Source organism: Mus musculus, chromosome 14 (assembly GCF_000001635.26).
Source record: "Mus musculus strain C57BL/6J chromosome 14, GRCm38.p6 C57BL/6J".
Taxonomy (NCBI): domain Eukaryota; kingdom Metazoa; phylum Chordata; class Mammalia; order Rodentia; family Muridae; genus Mus; species Mus musculus.
In genome coordinates, this window is record NC_000080.6 from 57,489,895 (window position 1) to 57,509,923 (window position 20,029).

At 42.9% G+C, this 20,029-nt stretch overlaps 1 protein-coding gene across 8 annotated transcripts in view; it reads left to right on the top strand.

Moving 5' to 3' along the window:
- Ift88 (intraflagellar transport 88) overlaps nt 1-20,029 on the top strand; it is a 93,873-nt gene that overhangs the window by 65,831 nt on the left and 8,013 nt on the right. For 6 of the 8 annotated variants that reach the window (XR_383157.4, XR_003950839.1, XM_006518810.4 and 3 more), the window contains 2 exons: nt 6,279-6,385; nt 17,311-17,377. Coding sequence is in view for 5 of the 8 variants with exons in the window: in XM_006518810.4 (XP_006518873.1) it covers nt 6,279-6,385; nt 17,311-17,377 (174 nt within the window). In the remaining 3 variants the exon portion in view is untranslated. Of the gene's footprint in view, nt 1-6,278; nt 6,386-15,935; nt 16,029-17,310; nt 17,378-20,029 lie in introns of those variants that run through there. The other 2 variants (XR_003950838.1, XM_011245008.3) reach the window with 2 other exon arrangements.

The following is a 20,029-nucleotide window of genomic DNA, read 5'->3' on the forward strand; positions in this document are numbered from 1 at the left end:
GTTTCTGATGGTGCAGCCTGATCCAAGAAGTAGGCAGAGTCTCAGCTCGGCTTTTGTAAGAGCAGCACTGCAGAGAGGATAGGGCTATCTAATGCTCTCATGAGGCAGTGGCCTAAGGGCACTCACTTGCAGAGCTCTTAAACAGTGCAGACTTTGAGCTCCTCCTTCAAAGGCTGTTTAGGTTTGCAGTGGAGCTGGGCATCTATTTTCTGTTTCTATTTAAACACCTTTCAGTGTGGTTCTTAGTCTCAGTCACTTTAGAGATCCCTCAGGGGACAGAGGTCCAGGAATGTGTCTGAAAGTAGAACCTGCCTGCCTGGCACCTGAAGTTAGTGGATTGAGGGAGTCCCTGCAGGCATCAAACAGGGGAGTCCAATGCCAGGTGGGGCATTGTCAGCATATTTAAAACTCAGTGCAATCTGGGAAAAGGATTCCAATCAGCAATCAGCCAATCCCAGGCTTGTGATAAAGCTCAGGGAGGAGGGGTCTGGGGTGGCCACTGGGGAACTTGGGGGAGTTCTGCCTCTAGAGCAAAAGGTGGGGGAGGACTGCCATGCCCACTTTTTTCTCCACAGTTAGCAAAAAGGATACCAGATCCTTAACAAAATCACTCCCAGGCTTCTTCACAGGAAAATGGGTGTTTTAGCTCCTACAAGAGGCCCCTATGTGCTTAATGTTCCTGTGTCGCTAGTGAATGGGCAAAAGGACCTTTGTGAGCCCAGCAGCTGATCCTGAAGTGCAGGCTGTCAGCAGGTTGCATAAGCAGATGCTCAGCCTCCACCTAGATGTTAGTGGCACTCCTGTCCCAGTTGTGGAAACCTGAAGTCTCCAGTCTTGATGAAATGTCCCTGAAAGGGTAAAATTGCTTCCTGATGAAAACCACTAGAGGAGCCACAGTGCTTTGGCTCAAGGACAGACCAAGGACACATTTTAGTTTATTCTGTCTGTCTGTCTGTCTGTCTGTCTCTTTCTTTCTTTTTTAAAAAGAATTATTGACTTATTATATGTATATGGGTTCACTGTCTTCAGACACAACAGAAGAGGGCATCAGATCCCATTACAGATGGTTGTGAGCTACCATGTGGTTGCTGGGATTTGAACTGAGGACCTCTGGCAGAGCAGTCAGTGCTCCTAACCACTGAGCCATCTCTTCAGCCCCCTTATATTTTCTTTATAGAGTGTTTTAAGAGTTGCCTTAAAAATTAAATGAGGGGCTGGTGAGATGGCTCAGTGGGTAAGAGCACCTGACTGCTCTTCCGAAGGTCCAGAGTTCAAATCCCAGCAACCACATGGTGGCTCACAACCATCTGTAATGAGATCTGACTCCCTCTTCTGGAATGTCTGAAGACAGCTACAGTGTACTTACATATAATAAATAAATAAATCTTTAAAAAAAAATAAAATAAAAAAATAAAAATTAAATGAATGATTATGTACATAAAAGAAATATCTAAGATGACTTTTCTCTATATAATTTTTAAAACAAGTACAATCAATTGACGATCATAACTGAAGCCATAGGTAGGGAAATTTGTGGAATTTGATCTGAAGCAGAATCATTTTCTGGTGAGCACAACAAACAATGGCCTGCTTCTAAGGGAACTGCATACATGTGGTGCACAGACATACATGCAAGCAACACATCTTTACACACAAAATAAGAAAACTGTTTAAACTTAAGACTGGCCTGCCTTACAGATGATGCCATGCATTTCAGAGAACAGCTACCAAAACTGTTTGGGGGTTTGTTTGTTTGAAGTCTCCTGTAGCCCACACTGGGCTAGAACTTACTAGGTAACTCAAGCTGGCCTTGGAACTTGTTGTTTTTATTTTCTATAAATTGCCTCTAAGCTGTTCTTCTGAGGCAGGGCAAGAGAGAGAGCCATTGGTATATCATTCACAAAGCATAAACCACCCTCGAATTGTGAACTGCTAAGGTAATGTGTACACAGGTGACTTACATAATAATTTTGACCCAGCACTGAGAAAAAAAAAAAAGGTGGAAGTCACCAGCTGGAAACCACTGATCTTAGAAAGTCACTGGGGACGTGGAGGCAGAGACAGAAGAGCAGAAGGTGTAAAATGTCAGGTGGGAGCGGGGAGCGGCGAGCTTCAGAATGTGCAGTCTAGGGAACCTTTCCTTTAGGATGGAGTGCTGGCCATTTGTTGCCTGCCGGGAATGGTGCAGTATGAACGGAGAAACTGCAGATGTGCCACAGCAGCACAGCAATGAAAAGCAGTGTCTGTGGAGTGCAGTTGCCCATAGACAGTGGACACGCTAGTTGTGACAAGAGCTGGGACACTTACACGAGAGAGGACGGAAGAGTCAACAGAAGCGGGATGGCACTGACCTGCTTGTAGAGCAGGACAGGACCAAGGGAAGACCACAGGCTTCTCTGTTGGCAAATAGTCTGGATAAAGCTCTCCTCATCTGAGCACTGGAAAGGGGAGAGAGAGCCAGCATGGAGCAACGGAAGGTACAGCTTAAAAAAAGTATAAATAAATTCACAGGAGTCAATCATAATATAAGTTAATAGTTATATTTCTAATGTAGTATATTAATAATCATTAATAACAAACTTGTGTTGTTAGTCTATTAACTAATAATTTAATGAAAGGGTTAAAGTGGTTCTAGGAACCAGAAGAGGATATGACGAAGTAGCTGCCCCCTCTGTCTCAGAAACAAGAAGTTATAGACAAAGGTGGAAAAACAGTAGGTTGACACAAAAGAAGTGTGATTGGTGAGAGTGCTCACAAGAAAGGCTCATCTGGAAACTAAGGATGTGGGAGAATTAAAGTGAAGAGATGGAAAACTGGGAAGATTTTAACAGAGAAAACAAAGATAAAGACAATAAGAATTTTATAAAGAAGGCAAAAGAAAGCTGACGAGATGGCTCAAAAGGTAAAGGCATGAGCCTGATGACCAGTTTAATACCCTACTCTCAACACGCACACACACACACACTAAAAATAATCTTAAAGTTACATAACATGTTCTGTTGAGCCCAGAGACAACCTGAATGAAGGATGTTGCCAAAGAGTAAACTAGCACAATGATAATGAAAGCAGGAATCACAGGTACAGAAGAAGAAAAATGTTCCAGAACAGAAAAGCACTCATCTACAAAGAAAGCCAGACACAAGTAGCCGTCAGCACTGCTGAACACCAAATACCAACGGCAGTGGGACAGTCTACCTGTGTGTGTGAACGCAGCAGGACCATAGTCTTAGAAACTTAGGGCCTAGCAAATATGCTCATTTCACTTCTTGGAGAAGCAAAAGGCTGGCTTAAAACTTAGTTTGGAAATTCACTAGAAAGCTGACTCAAACTTGAGAGCTCAGCCGGGCGTGGAGGCTCACGCCTTTAATCCCAGCACTTGGGAGGCAGAGGCAGGCAGATTTCTGAGTTCAAGGCCAGTCTGGTCTACAGAGACAGCCAGGGCTATACAGAGAAACCCTGTCTCAAAAAACAAAACAAGGGCTGGCGAGATGGCTCAGCGGGTAAGAGCACTGACTGTTCTTCCGAAGGTCCTGAGTTCAAATCCCAGCAACCACATGGTGGCTCACAACCACCTGTAATGGAACCCAATGCCCTCTCCTGGTGCATCTGAAGTCAGCTACAGTGTACTTGTGTATAATAAAAAATAAGTCTTTGGGCTGGAGTGAGCAGAGACTAAGAGACTGGAGCGGGGCCGACTGGAGCCAGCAGAGGTCCTAAAAATTCAATTCTGAAGAACCACATGAAGGCTTACAACCATCTGCACATAAATAAATAAATAAATAAATAAAATTTAAAAAAAACAAAACAAAACAAAAAAACTTTAGAGCTTAAGTGGGATTTTTTCTATGTTCAATCAAATGAGGGTAGAAATTAGTTTAGCATCTAGCTAACACTTATAAAGTATAATTTTGATGGCAGTTGTGGTAAGGGGAGAAATATGCTGCATACCTCCTTATTCTAAGGCTGTCAAGGAATATGGTTTAAGCCTGGCAGGATGGTAGGAGCCTGCAGCCCAGCAGTACTGAAGGAAGTTATCCTAGTGAGAGCAGGAGAGAGAATACATGCCTGTATTCTGGTAGACAGAACCATGACAGTGCCAGCACCTCCTGGTGAGCGGCACTCCACTCCTATGGAAAGGGATGCGGTGACTCAGAAACTGATGTTGCATTGGAAGCTGGCACAGGCTCCTGGAAGCTGGAGTTGAATTCCTATCAGGAGCCTGGGTGGATAGAAGTTTGGATTCACAGAACCTTCTCCTTGGTAACTCATCCCAGGGAATAGGCATATTTTGGAACTACTTTTTCAATTAAATAAATACAATTTCAGCATATCATTGGATATCTTTCAGGTACCAGAAACTATTTTTTAGAGACAAGAAATATAACCTGGTAGAATATGTGCCCTGCAACCAAGGAGCCCTAAGTTTGCTTCCCCGCATTGCTGAAGCTGGGCGTGGTGTTGCTTGCCTGGGAGGGGAGACAGAAGGATTAGAAGTCATGGGCTTGCCCCAGCTATATAATGAATTGTAGGCCACTCTGAGGTGCATGAGACCCTGTCTCAAAAACAAAACTAGTTTTTATCTTAGCTTTTGCTTATTCTCTTGATAACTGACAATAGAATACAAAGAAATACCCAAAATGTTTAGGTTTTCTGGGAGTAGAGAAGACATGATTAACTTTCATTTTTCTTTGTGCCTTTACATATTTTATAAATATTCTGCCATAATCTGCATTGCTGTTATATTGAGAGAATCAAATTATTTTGAAATGACACAAAAAAAAATCTCAAAGTACTGAGGCAACAAATTGTAGAAGTCTTATTAATTAATTTCATTCTCATAAATTAGAAAGAAAATCACTTTGGTTGTTTGTTTTGTTTTTAGTTCACTCTTTGTATCTTTTTTTAAAGACTTTTTATTTATTATATGTATGAGTTCATGGTTGTTATCTTCAGACACACAGAAGAGGGCATCAGATCCCATTACAGATGGTTGTGAGCTACCATGTGGTTGCTGAAAATTGAACTCAGGACTTTGGGAAGAGCAGCCAGTGCTCTTAATCACTGAGCCGTCTCTCCAGCCACACTCTTTGTGTCTTAAAGCTTTGTTATTTGAGACAGGGTCTCATTCTTGGTCCAGGCTGACCTGAAACTGGCAGTCCTGACTCAGCCTCTCAATTCTGGGATTACAGATGTGAACCACCACACCTTATTTAATTTTGTTAATTTTATCAATACAATCTTAAATCCAGATGCAAACTCTAATATACATAACAACAATAGCAACACTAAAGCAGGCTTGGTGGTTTATTCCTATAATCTCAGCTCTGTGGAGGTGAAGCCACAAGTCAGGGGTTTGTTCAGATTATCTTTAGCTACCTAACAAGTTTGAGGCCAGCCTGGGATACATGAGACTACTTGTCTCTAAATAAAGTCATTTGTGTGAAATGTATGTAAATGATTACTGTTTTGTAGAGCAAAGTGATGAATAAACACAGGAACTCCAGGAATGGAAGTGTGCAATCCACACAGGCCAAGGCAAATTGTGTGGATATTCTAGTTCCTCACCTTGCTATCATCTCAGAGGTGCACATGTCAACTCGCTCGTGTAATTATCTTATACATAGTTGATATTGGCTTCAAGGCTGACTATAAAATATATGTTTCTTTAACATGGGTAATATTGATTAAAAGAATAAATTTAGCAACAGTAAAAAGAGTATTTACTAGTAGTATCACCTTCATCTTTACCTGTACAGCCTACGTTTTATAGCCAAGTCTCCCTTATGAATCTTTCTGTGTGTGTATGTATGTATGTATGTATGTATGTATGTATGTATGTATCTCTCATTGGCACATTATCAGATGTTACAGCTGAGTTCTCATCCAGTGATTTCTTTGTTCCTTGTTCTTCCTGTGGTCTGGCAGCATGAAGACAAGGAAGGGCACCTACAAGGAAGTCCATTCTCTTAGGTCTACAGAATACAAGATTTAGTTACGGGTTTGGGGTAGGGTAGAGGGAAAGAGAAGTTCTCAATATGTAGCCCTGACTGTTCTGGAAGACACTCTACAGACCAGGCAGCCTTGAACTCACAGAGATGTGCCTGAGTCTGCTGGGATTAAAGGTGTATACTATAACACCTGGCTATAATTCTAAGAGAAAATGAAAGGCTCTCGTCACGCCTCTGTCAAAGGTCAGGATTGCTGATTTGCAGGATTGAAACTGCTCTGTGCAGCTTTCCTTTCTTAATTTCTTTTTTTTTTTTTTATTTTTTATTTAGGTTTGCGTTTCTTGGTTCGTCTCTGCACAGATATTGGATTAAAAGAAGTTCAAGAATATGCCACAAAACTCAAGAGGTTGGAAAAAATGAAAGAAATGAGGGAACAGGTATCTCATATGGGCCGGAAACTACTGTCTCTTAATTTTCAAAATGTCAGCCTGCTGTAGCTGAAATGCACAGGGCTAGGAGCTTGCATCAGAAGGCAGAGTTGGAATTTTATTCAACTGTAACAAACAATGAAATTTGCTGGAAAGTGAATGGATCTGGAAATATAGTATTAAGTAAGGCAACTCAAACTCAGACAGACAGAACCCACATGTTCTCTTTCATAAGTGCACCCCAGCCTGTGAGTGAGTGTGTGTGTGTGTGTGTGTGTGTGTATTTGTAAATTGTAAAACCTAGAAAGTAGACCAGAGAGCGTAAAAATGGGTGCTGAGGATGGATGGGGGTGGGCATAGGACACGTGACACATGAACGAGATGGGTTGGGGGCACAAGGGGAGGACTGAGGGTAGCAGTGGGTGAGACTTGAGGGGAAGGAGAATCTACTGACGCACATTCTGGTCAAAGGCTGCAATGGCGTCTGTATTGTGTATGCCAGCTTTCGATGGTATCTACATTGTGTATGCCAGCTTTCAATGGCATCTATATTGTGTATGCCAGCTTTCAATGGCGTCTATATTGTGTATGCCAGCTTTCACAACAAGAAGGGATTTTAGAAGCCAGTACAGAACTAAGTTTACTTGGCAAACTAAAATCTGAGAATGATGTGTACATTCTCAGACACTTGAGCAAACATTTCCATTTAAACCGTTGCATTTTTACTATTTAAATGGCAATTGTTTTCCCTAGTGAATAAAGTAACGATAAAACAGAAACCAGTGTTTAAAGCCGAGGTGAAGAGCTGGGCCCTACCTTAAGGCAGAGCTCCATCCTAGTTAGCGCACAGGTTCTGGGTCAGTTCCTAGTCTGGCAAGGAAAGAAGAGGCAGAATTTCCCTTTCTGCTCTATTACAGTAGGAAATACCACTGAAATTGCAACCTAGGTTTGAAATCTGGTCTCTGCAGGGCAGGTTCTAAGGGCAGGCTCCTTGGTGGAGAGCTACTAATACATAAATGTTGCACTTTCCAGAAGATGGAGTAACTTAGAGGTTAATTTGGAAATTTGATTTTTATTGGTGAGAACTGTGTCCCATGAAAACCTGCCACTTGCTGTGGCATCAGTCCTTCATTCCTGAGGGGTCTGCGTGGTGGAGCACAGTGAGGAGAGCACCGTGAGGGCAGAGTGCAGAGAGCAGTCAGCAGACTTTTTAGTGCACCTCTGCAGCAGATGAAATGGCAGTGTTTCCACTTCCCAAAGAATCCTCTCTCCTTTTTTAATATTGGTATATTAAAAATAAAACCCTTTGTTTTTTCAAGACAAGGTTTCACTATGTAGCCCTGGCTGTCCTGAAACTCACTATGTAGGCTGGCCTCGAACTCATGGAGATCCTCTTGCATCTGCCTTCCTAGTGCTGGGATTGAAGGCTCATGCCACTATGCCGAGCTAGAAATACATTTCTAAGTAAAGAATAATGTACTGGCAAATGACTTGTTTCAAAAATGCAATTATCCTGGCTTTGGAAAAGGTTTGATTCCACATATGCTTGCACAGTATGGCTGGTTGTCTTTGCTTCTAAGGTGTGACTGATCTCTTGTAAAACTATTATAAGCAAACTTGTTTTGCTTTGAAAGTCTTTAAAATACCAAGCTGGTATTTATTTGCTAAGCTAGGCTACACTATTAAAACCCACAGTACTGGTCAATCTCTGCTTTGTACCAAATGCTAATGAAATTACACAACTGTGACACATAACCCATTGTAAGAACAAATTGAAATGATTATGATTATAGTTACATATTTAATAAGAATCCAAAAGGTATGTACTTAAACGAAGCACATTTGGGGATTGAATTCATTGTGTGAGACCCCTCATACAGAACCATGAGTGCATGTGCGGAGTCTGTACTGAACAAGCGTTCGGTTTTAAGTCATTACAACCTGCAGTGAGCCCAAGCTTCCAGGGATACAGTTGCTTATGCAGCCTCTGCCCCTGGTGCCTGCTTTCCTAGACTTCTAAGAAGAGTTCCTTCCCAGCCCTCAGAAGTAGCTTCTGAGCTTCTTGGAGCTTCCTTGTGGGCAGTTCATAAGCAGCTTTTATTTTTGAGACAGGATCTTACTATGTAACCCATCGTTATGGGTTATGAAGAACTCTGCAGCTCTGCCTCAAACTGGTGGCAATCCTTTTTCCTCAGCCAGCTAGAGCTACAGGTGTGTGCCACTGCTCCAAGGCCACAGTGGCTTTAATGTAAACATAAGCTTTAGGAAGCACTGACTGCAAAAGATTCCTGGGAATTCAACACTAATTTAATCCCATCTTCCGGTGGACCTGGGTGGAGTCCATGTAGCTGCCGTTCACGAGTGGTTTCTCTGAGAGTCCTTTTGCCCCTGCTCTTCCATCTCCCTTGGTGTTTGTCCTGTCTCTTGCCCTATGCCTTATTACAGTCTCTATAGTAGCATGACTTTTTCTAAAATCCAGCTGACATTTTGGCACTAATATCCACAAGGACTAAAGAACTTTACTAAATGTAAATGAATTAAACAACTCCCCTCCTCCGGTTACTACACAGCCTTTTCCTTCCGCTGCATCAACATACTTAGGTATTTACTAAGTAGCTTTTGCTTGTTTCCTGTGTAGACCTGGGCTATTTCATATTCATCTGTACTTTGAAAAAATAAAGTTTGTATGAAGAAAAAGAATGGTTTCTTCTGAGACGGTATCCTGAGGGGATTAGACCCAGTATTTGGTAAGCCTCATCATTAGAAGGATTCAATTGATCATGTAAACTGTGTATCAGGGAAAATATTTAAACATCACAAGAACAAGCTATTTGTACAGGACCCTAAGAGATTAGAGAAATCTTTTTAACCAATAAATGATTTTTTTTATCTGAAGTTAGTTCTTTCCCTTTATTTTTGTTTGGTTTGGTTTGGTTTGTGAGACAGGGTTTCTCTGTGTAGCCCCTGCTGTCCTGGAACTCACTTTATAGATCACCCTGTCCTCAGTCTCAGAGATCCGGCTGCCTCTGTCTCCTGAGTGTGGGGATTAAGGTGTGCCCACAACACCCAGCTTGTAGTTCATTCTTATCCTGAATAGCTCACTCAAAGTCTCCCATGTTTGCTCACTTATCACCCATATTAACAGTTCTGTCAATTAAGTCTCCTCAGATACTTCCTCACTGACCTCATTATAACCTGTGACCCCTACTGTCACTTAGACATCGTCTGTTGTTATAGCATTTTATAACACTAACATACACCAGTCTCCTTATATTAAAAGTCTTAGCCCATGTCCATGAAGTACCAGAGAACACTAATCCCTCTTCAGTTTCTGCGAAACCTATTTGGCTGCCACAGACTCTGTGCCCTGGCTTTTTCTTTCTCCCCCTCCACCCATGATTCCATTTGCATAAGAACATTGTTTTCTTTGTTCTTTAGTATTTCTCCTCACATCATACATTGAAGAAACCTCTTCTGGCTGTTCTCTCGATTAAGTTTGGCTTATCAACATGGAATGGAGGGGAGCAGAGTAAGAGAAAGGTCATAGGAGAGAGAAGGGCCAAAACTGGACGAACTGACGAGTGTGAGAGCCTGCTTCTGGAGTGATTGTTGTGGGCCCCACTTCAGTGTGTTGCTCTTAGATTGTGAGCCTGTGGGGCAGGGCTCTGTTTACTGGCTTGGTTAGGAGATTCTTAGTGTGATGAAAGCAGTCTTTCTTTAATTTCTTCCCACAAGAAAAGTTGACTAGAGATATCCTTTGCAATAGCCATGTGATTGAAATCAACCCCAGATTTTACCTGGAACTGCTGGGAAATGCAGATGAGACCATGTCCTCAGAAAGGAAAGGAAGAAGGAGGGACCATCCATTTGCCTTCTGCTAATGCAGTGGTTTGGCATCAGGAAGGCGAGCCAAAGCACAGAGTTTAGGTACCCAACTCTTGAGTGACCTGGCAGCCTTCTCCATGTTTCTAGTAGCAGCTTTCCCTTGATTAACTTTAGTCCATTGACCAGGCTAGACATTAGCTAGAACCATGGGGACTGGGCCTGTAGCTCAGAGCTGAGGTGCTGCTGAGGATGTGGGGAGACAGGCACGTGGCTAAGCATTCAATCTGGGTTAGCTAACTCAACTGGTACAATGATCCTGTAATGCCAGAGACATTCATGATTGACATTTCTTATGAATGTGAGAAGCATAGACCCACAGTGGCTAGATCTTGATCTAGGTCTTATTCCATGGCTGCTCTTTTCCTCCCACCTCTTCTTCTACACCCCCACCCCCCAGCGCCTAAATGGGATTGGCTTTTTTTTTTCCAAAATTAAGAGTGCTATTTCTTTTTCATACGATTCAAACAATAAAATATTCTTTTAAAAATTCAGAGCTGGACCTGGGAGCTAATCCTAGCTACTCAGGAGGCTGAGGCAAGAGGATGGCAAATTTGTGGCCAACCTGAACAACTCAGCAAGACTGAGTTAAATAATTCAAATAGGACTAGAGATACAGCTCAGTAGTTGAGCACTTACCTGGTATGTAAGGAGCTCTACGTCCAAACCCGTACCATGGGTGGGGGGCGCCGATTCAGACAGATTACTTTTATTAATAATTGATTATTGATTCACTAAGACAGGGTCTCACAGAATTGCCCAAGGTGATCTCAAACTCAGTCCTCTTGCTTCTGCCTTCCAAGTGCTGACACTGCGGTCATGTGCCACTGTGACCAACTCTAAATAAGTTTTCATTCAAATAAAATGTGTAAAGATAAGGGTGAAATTATTTCTCCCACTAGCAGAGATTGCTTAATATGTTTCCAAGCATGTTCACAAATGCACATAGACATGCATATGATGACATATAGTCTTTTTTTCTCTTTTGGTTTCTCAAGACAGGGTTTCTCTGTATAGCCCTAGCTGTTCTGGAACTCACTTTGTAGATCAGGCTGGCCTCAAACTCGAGATATCTCTGCCTCTGCCTCTGCCTCTGCTCCCCAGTGCTGGCATTAAGGGTGAACATATATTCTCAAAGAGTACAAAACTACGACCTTACAACTTTTTTTTTTTAAGATGAGAATCTTTTTTTTTTTAATTTATTTATTGATTATATGTAAGTACACTGTAGCTGTCTTTAGACACTCCAGAAGAGGGAGTCAGATCTCATTACGGATGGTTGTGAGCCACCATGTGGTTGCTGGGATTTGAACTCTGGACCTTCGGAAGAGCAGTCGGTTGCTCTTACCCACTGAGCCATGTCGCCAGCCCGACCTTACAACTTTTAAGTTAGCCAAATAACTTAGCCAGATAACACAGGTGGCTGGCAGTGCCAGCAGCTGTTGAGGCTGTCGGTTTTACTCTTTATCCCACAATATGGCTGCTTCTCACTTAAGCAAGCACCAAGGACCTAAGAGCCTTATTGTCATGGTACTGATGACTCCTCCTGTATCTACCCTCACACTCTGCCTGAAATCAGAGTGACTCGCTGTGAATTTCATTAGCAAACCTGTATCTCCCACGTGGCAAGAACGTCACAATGCTTTTTAACAAGCTGCTGTTGTACTATTGCAATGGAACTGGCCCTCAGCTGGGTCTGAGGTGGGCTGTGGAGCCTGGGGAGCTGGCAGGCCACCATGGCCAGGCTGCCGCTGTGGAGGGACAGAGATTAGCTACAGATTCTCATTTGCATCAACTCTCTGTAGTCTTTAATTTTTCTCAACCCTACTTTTAATAATGGTTCTTAAATGCTTTAACCTCCCTTCTAGTCCATCACCCACCAGAGGAGGTGGAAAAGAAAGGTTACTAGGATATGGGGGAAGTGGACCTGTTTAGAAATGGTTCTTTGGAGCAAATCCCATCTGTATTGTCAGGAAATTAGCAATTCAGTTCATAGGTCAGCAGCGGTACCTCAGTCCATTCGCAAACTCTTCATGGTTATCCCAGCAGTCCAGTTCAGTAGTGTCGGGATAGCAGCAGCAGTGGCATGACCATGCAGGAACAGCCAGGCCTCAACTTAATCAGCATGAGTCAGCAGGAGGGCCAAGACCATGGGACACAGAAAGAAGCGAAGATCAGTGAAGACTCAAGACCACGAAGGCAGCTACGTCTACAAGCAAGACCCTCTCACAGTCCGTTGAGTCCGATTCATACTCCCTCCAAACACTGGGTGTCCTCCACAGGTCTTGCCTCAGCACATGAGTCTGCATCAGCTGACATCATTCTGCCAATTGTTCCAAGTCTGAGGAAGCAGCAAGAAGCCGCCAGCACACCACCAGAAGTTTTTGTGCCTTTCTCTATATATAGTCAATACAAATGGAGCTCAACACCACAATGTAAGGGGACCAGTACCTGTGTGTCATTAGCGAAGAGTCCTTCATCACGCATCCTTTCATGTGCTTGCTTTAGCAAAACATCCTCTCACCTGTGTAGCTTCAGCAAAATGTTCTTTCACGAGTCTGCTTTGGCAGAACATCCTTTCACACCTGTGTCCACTTCACGGAAATGCTCCTTCACATGTTTGCTCCAGCAAAACAGCCTCCGATACAACTGACTTTCCAAAGATTCCTTAAGTTTCCCCTTCAACTCTTCTTACATAAATTATACTTTTGTGCCTATTTGACTTTCCTTGTGTGATGCTCTTTCTCCAGAAGGCTCCTCCTTCTCGTTAAGCTTCTAATTGCACAAAGTTTAGCTCTGCCCCAGCATTATATTAATAAACTACCCACTCAGCCTCTATTTTCTCATCTCAGAGGTGCCTGGGCTCCTCCCCTCCTCCCTGCTGGCTACTGCTTTAGTGTACTCGCTGTGATAGGGAGGGTCTGTCTTTCTCCATCCAGCCTAGCAGGAGCTCTTAGGTAGCTCTGCAGCCTGGTCCCTCCTGAGCTCTTCCTACTCGTCTCTGCTCTGCCCTGGAACCCCTGAGGGCACACCAGAGTTGGATCCATGGCCTGGAGGGATTGCTGTTGGCATGGCTATGTCCCTGGGGGCTTTCCTCTGCATCTGCTGGGGAAGAATGAATTCTGTTGGTCAGACCTCTATCTTGTATGAGGTGTTAGATGTGAAGAGCTAACTAAGGCTTCACAGTTACTTTTCTTTGAACCTCAGTGTCACCTTGATGATTTATATGCAAAATCCTTGTCATGGCTGTTAACCGTGGATGGCTCATAAGATTCCTTCTGGTGGGATTTGTTGGTTTTGAAAATTTGTGTTTGTGTGTGGGTGTGTGTGTGTGTAGGAAGATAGAGTGAGAGCTACAAAGAGAAAAGGAGATACAGAGAATGTGAGCTTGTGTGTGTCAGTGTGTATAAAGGTCCGAGGGCATCTTTCAAGAGTTGACTCTTTGCTTCCACTGCAAGTTTAGAGGTAAAACTCAGTGATCACGCTTACACAGCAAACACATTTATCCACTGAGCCATCTGGCTAGTATTTGTTGGATTTGAGTGCACATGGATGTTGATCTGGAAATTGGGATGTTAGAGAAAAGCTTGAGTCGGCAGAGACAAGGGGGAAGCCACAAGGGACACACATGCATCTCTGAATAGAAGAGCTGGAGGAAAACTGCAAGTCTGGCAGGTGGGAGGAGAGCCGCATGCCTAATGGGAGGCTCCACCTCTAGTTCCTGCAGCAGGCAGGTGAAAAGGACAGAACAGAATTTTGTAGGCTTGCGCCAAGACTCTGACTGTACCGTTGGTGCCCTGCGGAGTCCATCTGTGTGGTTGGCCATTTCCTCATGTCCTGGGAAGGAGATAAGTCACAGAAGCAACAGAGGCTTAGGTTTCTTTTGGTGAGTGAGCCGGAAAGATGAGTCAGACAAGTGCTGACCAAGGTGGGCCAGGAGTCTAAATGGACAGAGAGAAGAGACTTAATGGTTGTTAGGAACATAGCGATCAACCAAGGGATGGAAGGCTGTAGATGAGGGCAGGGACAGCATGGTGGGTGAAATAGTTTGACACTTGTAGAAGCTCGTTCCTTCCTAAGTGTCCTGGGCTGGATGGAAGAGCCACCTTCACATTTGCTAGGGTGGCTCTGAAATTGGACATTGTGGTACTTACAGCACTGTTCTTTCTGTGTAGGATTGCTTTGGCTACTTGGGGGTCTTTAGTTCTATTCCTAGTTTCTTCAAGGCTTTTATCACAAGGGGATGTTAAATAATGTCAAAGGCCTTTTCTGCATCTATTGAGGTAATCATGTGATTCAGAAATACTTAGGCTGCTTATGGGCTGTTTGCTTCTGTTTACCTGTTCTATATCCTTGCAGTGTGCCATCTTGGTTACAGTGTATCATCTTTTTAAATGTGTTTTAAATTCAGTTTGCAGGTATTTTATTGAGAATATTTATACCTATGTTCATCAGTGAAATTGTTTCATAATGTTCTCAATTTTTTTGTTCTGTCCTTTCCCAGTTTTGGTATTAGGCTAATGCTAGATTTGTAGAATGGGTTTGGTATAGTGTTCTTTCTCCTTCTGTTTTATTGAACAATTTGAAGAACAATGGTGTTAGCTTTTCTTTGATTATATGGTAGAATTTGCAGTGAATGCATCCAGTCCTGGGCACTGGTGTTAGACTCTATTGCAGCTTCAGTGCCATTGATATTTATAGATACTGTTAAGTTATTTCTACCTTCTTTTTTTGTTGTTGTTGTTTTTTTTTTTTTTTCTATCTTCTTGATTTAATTTTGGTGAGTTGTATGTGTCTAGGAATTTATCTATTTCTTCTAAATTTTCTGGTCCCTTGGAAGTTTTCAATATATTCTGTAATAATCCTCTGGATTTCACTGGAATTTATAGTAACCTCACTTTTTCATCTTCAATGTTATTAATGTGAGCCTTTTTTTTTCTCTTTATTTGGGTTAAATTGGCTAGGTATTTTCAATCTCTTTTGTTTTGGTTTTTTTTTTTTCATAGAATTCTGTGTTGTTCTCTTATTCTCCATCTCACTAATTCTGCCCTGATCCTATCATTTGTTGTTCTCTTAGTCTCCATCTCACTAATTCTGCCCTGATCCTATCATTTGTTGCCATCTCACTAATTCTGCCGTGATCCTATCATTTGTTGTTCTCTTAGTCTCCATCTCACTAGTTCTGCCCTGATCCTACATTTGTTGTTCTCTTAATCTCCATCTCACTAATTCTGCCGTGATCCTGTCAATCATTTGTTGCCATCTATTGTTTCAGAATTCAACTTAGTTTTGTTTCTCTAAGACCTTGAGACACATCATTAGGTCATTTATTTCAGCTTTCTCTAATTAAAAAAAAAAAAAGGTTATTGTGAGTGTATGTGTGTGACTGGGGGTGACACATATGCAACAGGCATGTGTGGAAGTCAGGGGACAACTCTGTAAAATTGATTCTCTTCTCCTACCTTTAAAGTGTGGTCTGGGGAGCCAGTTCAGGTCACATGACTTGCAGGGCAGGTCCCTTTACCCACTGAGCTATCCCACTGGCCCTCTAATGGTTAATGTGTACAGTCATAGCCATACACTTTCCTCCTAGAGTTGCCTTATTCCAAAGGTTCTGATGAGTACTGACTTCATTCAATTCTAAGACGTTTTCAATTTCTCTCAATGTCTTCAACAGCCCGCTAGTCCCTCCAACGGGATTTCTCAGTCTCCAGCTCCTCCTGTGTTTTTGGTTTCCTCCTGCTATTGACTTCTAGTTTTATTCAAATGGTAACTGAAAAGATAATAAAGCATTCATTGTTATTTGTTCACTGCTGTTAAGACTTGCTCTGTTAGAGAATATCCCATGGGCAGCTGAGAAGAATGCATATCCCATATCCACTGGGTGGAATATCCTGTAAATATATTAAGTATATTGAATTTCTATTTTAACTCTGCAGTTTGCTCATTTCTTAGCTTGGATGATCTAAGAGAAGAGTGATATGTTGAAGCCAGTTATTATTTTTGTGTCAGGACCTATCTAACCTTTTGGTGTTGATTTTTATGAAACTGGGAGCTCCAACATTCAATGCTTATTTATATATTACAGTTATTATATTTTGTCAATAAATTGTTGGGTTGAAGACAAATATATGCATTTATGAATATTAAATAATGTATTTAATTTAAAAAAATAACTCTTAAAAAATTGACACTTAAGCAAAACACAAAAGAACCTTATATTATGGAAAGAAATTTAAAGAAAATCACAACTTCCCATGCAAGCCTGAGGGACCAGCACCCGTGTAAAGGGCACATCTGTAATCCTAAACACAGAAGGCAGAGACAAGAACAGAGGCCCTAGAGCTTGCCAGCCAGCCAGGGTAGCCAAATACCTGACTCCAAGGGTTAGAGACCCTGCTTCAAGAATCAAAGTAAAGGACAACTAAAAAGACAGTTAGCATTGACCTTTGGCCTCCATGCACATGTGTGGTCTGGTGTGTGCTCACACACATACAGACACACATACACACACATATAGGCATATATACACACTTGCGCGCACACACACACTTGCACATGATGCCATCATAGCCTGGCCAAATCTTAGGTATATGTGAGATTTTAATGATGCTTTTTAGAAGTTTAATGTCAAAAGCCATTGCCCTTTTTAAACCCTCCAATGGTCTGAGACAAACTATTACACAGTACGGATAGGGGAGGAAATGCCCTTTGGCACATACATGATTTTTTTCCTCTTCCACTTACTTTTCTCAAACTCATATTATGTTTGAGTCCTGATCCTTCTCATCAAGAAAATGGTGTTTTACTTCTTAATTGATTGGCTGTGCAAAGGTGGTGGTTTTTGAGTGGAATGCCGATGTGTGCTCTGTAAGTTCCAGGTAGTCACACTTTCAAAAGGATTCTGTCCCTTTTCATGTTGAATCAGCTCGTGATGATGTGGTCCTGAGAGACATGTGGTAATGCTGGCTTTGAATTTACTGTCTTTGGCTGTATATTCTGAAAGGATGTCACTTACTCTCCTCTACTTATCTTCTTATTTCTTGCTGTAGCGCATAAAATCGGGCAGAGACAGCAGCGGGGGTTCTCGCAGCAAACGAGAGGGGAGTGCTGGCAGTGGTGAGTGTCATCTGTGTGCCAGAGCACTCAGGTTCCCAGAAACACTGCAGTCATCCAGCAGTGTCCTTTATATGTTTTATGTTCTTTGTCTGTTTGTTTATATACACAATAAAACCTCACTCTAACTTGGCAAGTGATTGTTCTGATAGGGGTATATGTTTATAAATGTTACCATATTTTAGTTCTTAAATTACAAACCTGCTTCTGCTCATTGATTATCAAGTGCAGGTTGTTGAATGGCATAGATGAGCATATGAATGAGGTTTTACTGTGTTTTAATTTTAAAATTCTCAAGTAAAAAATGTAGCATGAGAAGTGTGGTCTCAGGGATGCTGACAGCCTGAATCTTCAGTCTGTCCTCAGTGGCAGTGCAGTCTAATGAGAAGACGTTGTCAAGTCCTTCCTTGATCTTGACAGCACACTTGTGTTTGTGAGCCAGCCGTAAACACTTTACATACTTTTGGGGATTCTTGACATTTTTAAATCCCTTGCTTTGGGCTCCTTGTGACATCATTTTTTAGTAAAGCATTATAGTCACCTTTCTGTTCCGTTTTCTCAGCTTCTGTGAGGTGGTGGAGGTGGTGGACCTGTGATGGTTCTAAAGAAGCTGACAGAAAGAACCAAAGTGCTAAATTGATACCTTTGACCTTTCCCTACATCCTCTCTTTCCCTCGCCCAGGACTGTGTGTCCTGCACACGCCTGCACTGGCTAATTAACCAGCAGTGTTGCCTTGTAGCTCTTCTTATCCATGAGTATGACGGTGACAGAGGGAGAGGAGTAGGATGTGGTCATCTACTCAAGACAAGACAGTTGACACCTTGGTAGGACACAGGTTCAAAGCCACTGCCGGGGCTGCATGGGCAGGGAATACACATGGGTTTTCTGATCTTTCAGTGGCTAGAAATGCAGTTGAGACAAAGATTCTAGCATGAATTCAGAGCTCTACTTTGCTAACTAAGTTTAACAGTTGTAGTTATCAGTGGCAGGTAGTTCTAACCAGACAGCTTGGTTCCTTGAGAACCAACTCTGACCTGTTTCTCCTTAGTCCACAAGAGCCGTGACACAGTGTGAGAAGTGAGAACAGTGTTGAGCCTTAGTTGAAGGAGCATCAAAGGCAGTTTGCCATGACCAGGAAGAGTTGTCCTCCTTGGCAGCATCCCGTAGCTTTGTCTTCTTACTGACCCTGGCTCCCAGACACCTCCCCAGCTCCTGCTCTGTAGAATCCACGTGATCTCCAGTCAGACTGAGCTGCATCTCGAGTCTGAAAGATGTAGGTCACCATTCCCTCATTAGCTGGAGGCCGCTGTAAAGCCCACAGGCCCCTGTCCAGGTTCTGAGCGAAGCATGCTGTGAAGCCAGAAGTTAGTGTGGAGTATTAGCCGTATCTCCTGGATAGCCACATACAACACCTCACTGTGAGGCACGCACTGTGTTCTTAATCCAGTGTCACATATGAATAGCCCCACTGAGGAAAATCAAGCCTGAACATAGCTCCTATCATGGTGTGTACCTAAGAAGTTCACACATGGCTACCTGAAAACCTGGCCTTCACAGCTCACAGACTTTTGAACTGTAAGTGGGAGACTTAAGAACCTATTGCAAAAAATCGAATTAGCCAAGGATTGTGCAGCAAGAATCTGTACATGCATTAAAAGAAACTCTTGACCCAGGCCAAGTGTCACCCACCCTTGACCTCAGCCCTGGGCCATCAAGGCAGAAAGATCTGGAGTTCTGGGCCAACATGGTCTACACTCTGAGACCCTGTCATCCCTCCCCTCCCAAAAAGAAAGGAACTCTAGAAGGTTCCCCGTCCAAAGGGATAGTGCATGATTACAGAATCAGGGAGACATGTGACCCGCGCTCTTTCATAATGAGTGGCCCTTTTATAGCTGATCTTTAGGATAGCCGCTGCATTAAAAGTCTGGGACTAAACTGGGTCCCACGTGTAAGCCCCACACTTCAAAGGCTGAGGCAGGAGGATCACCACCACAAGTTTGAAGCCAGCCTATGCTAAATAGTGAGTACCAGGTCTACCTGGTCTATAGAGTGAGACCCTGTTTCAAAATACAAAACTAAACTTCAATAAAAGAAAAAAATTTCAGCATCAGCCTCCTTAAACTCTGAGGCTACTTGTCTGTAAAGCTTGAGTTTTCAGAATAAAGACTAGCCTGTTCCCAACACTCACCACCCACACTTGGTTTTCAGGTCCACCTGTTCATCTATAGACTTGGGAAATCCCTCTGAAAGCCTGCTGTACAGACCCTAGGCCTGTGAAGGATGCACTGCAGGAGGGAGTCTGGAAAGTCTGTCCAGGGCTCTCGTAGTAGGCAGGAAGGCTGCTCAGCCTCACCCCCTCCTGGTGGCCCTTCCACACCTCTCCTGAATGCATCCAGCCTCCACAGCAGAGTGAGAGAAGGAAGCCTCTGTCAGGGACACTGCCCCAGCCCCACCTCCCCACGGCTCCACTGCCAACTTTCATCAAGTTTGCTTTCTCCCATCCAGTGCATTCCAGGCCAAAACAAATACTAACACACAAGTGCGCCTTGTGCTCACAAAAAGCTGCTCAGCGGAGAAACTCAACCCTGGTGGCACTTTCCAAGCAGGGCCTCGTGCTGCTTGGTTTGCTTGGCACCAGTTTAAAGGGTTGCCTA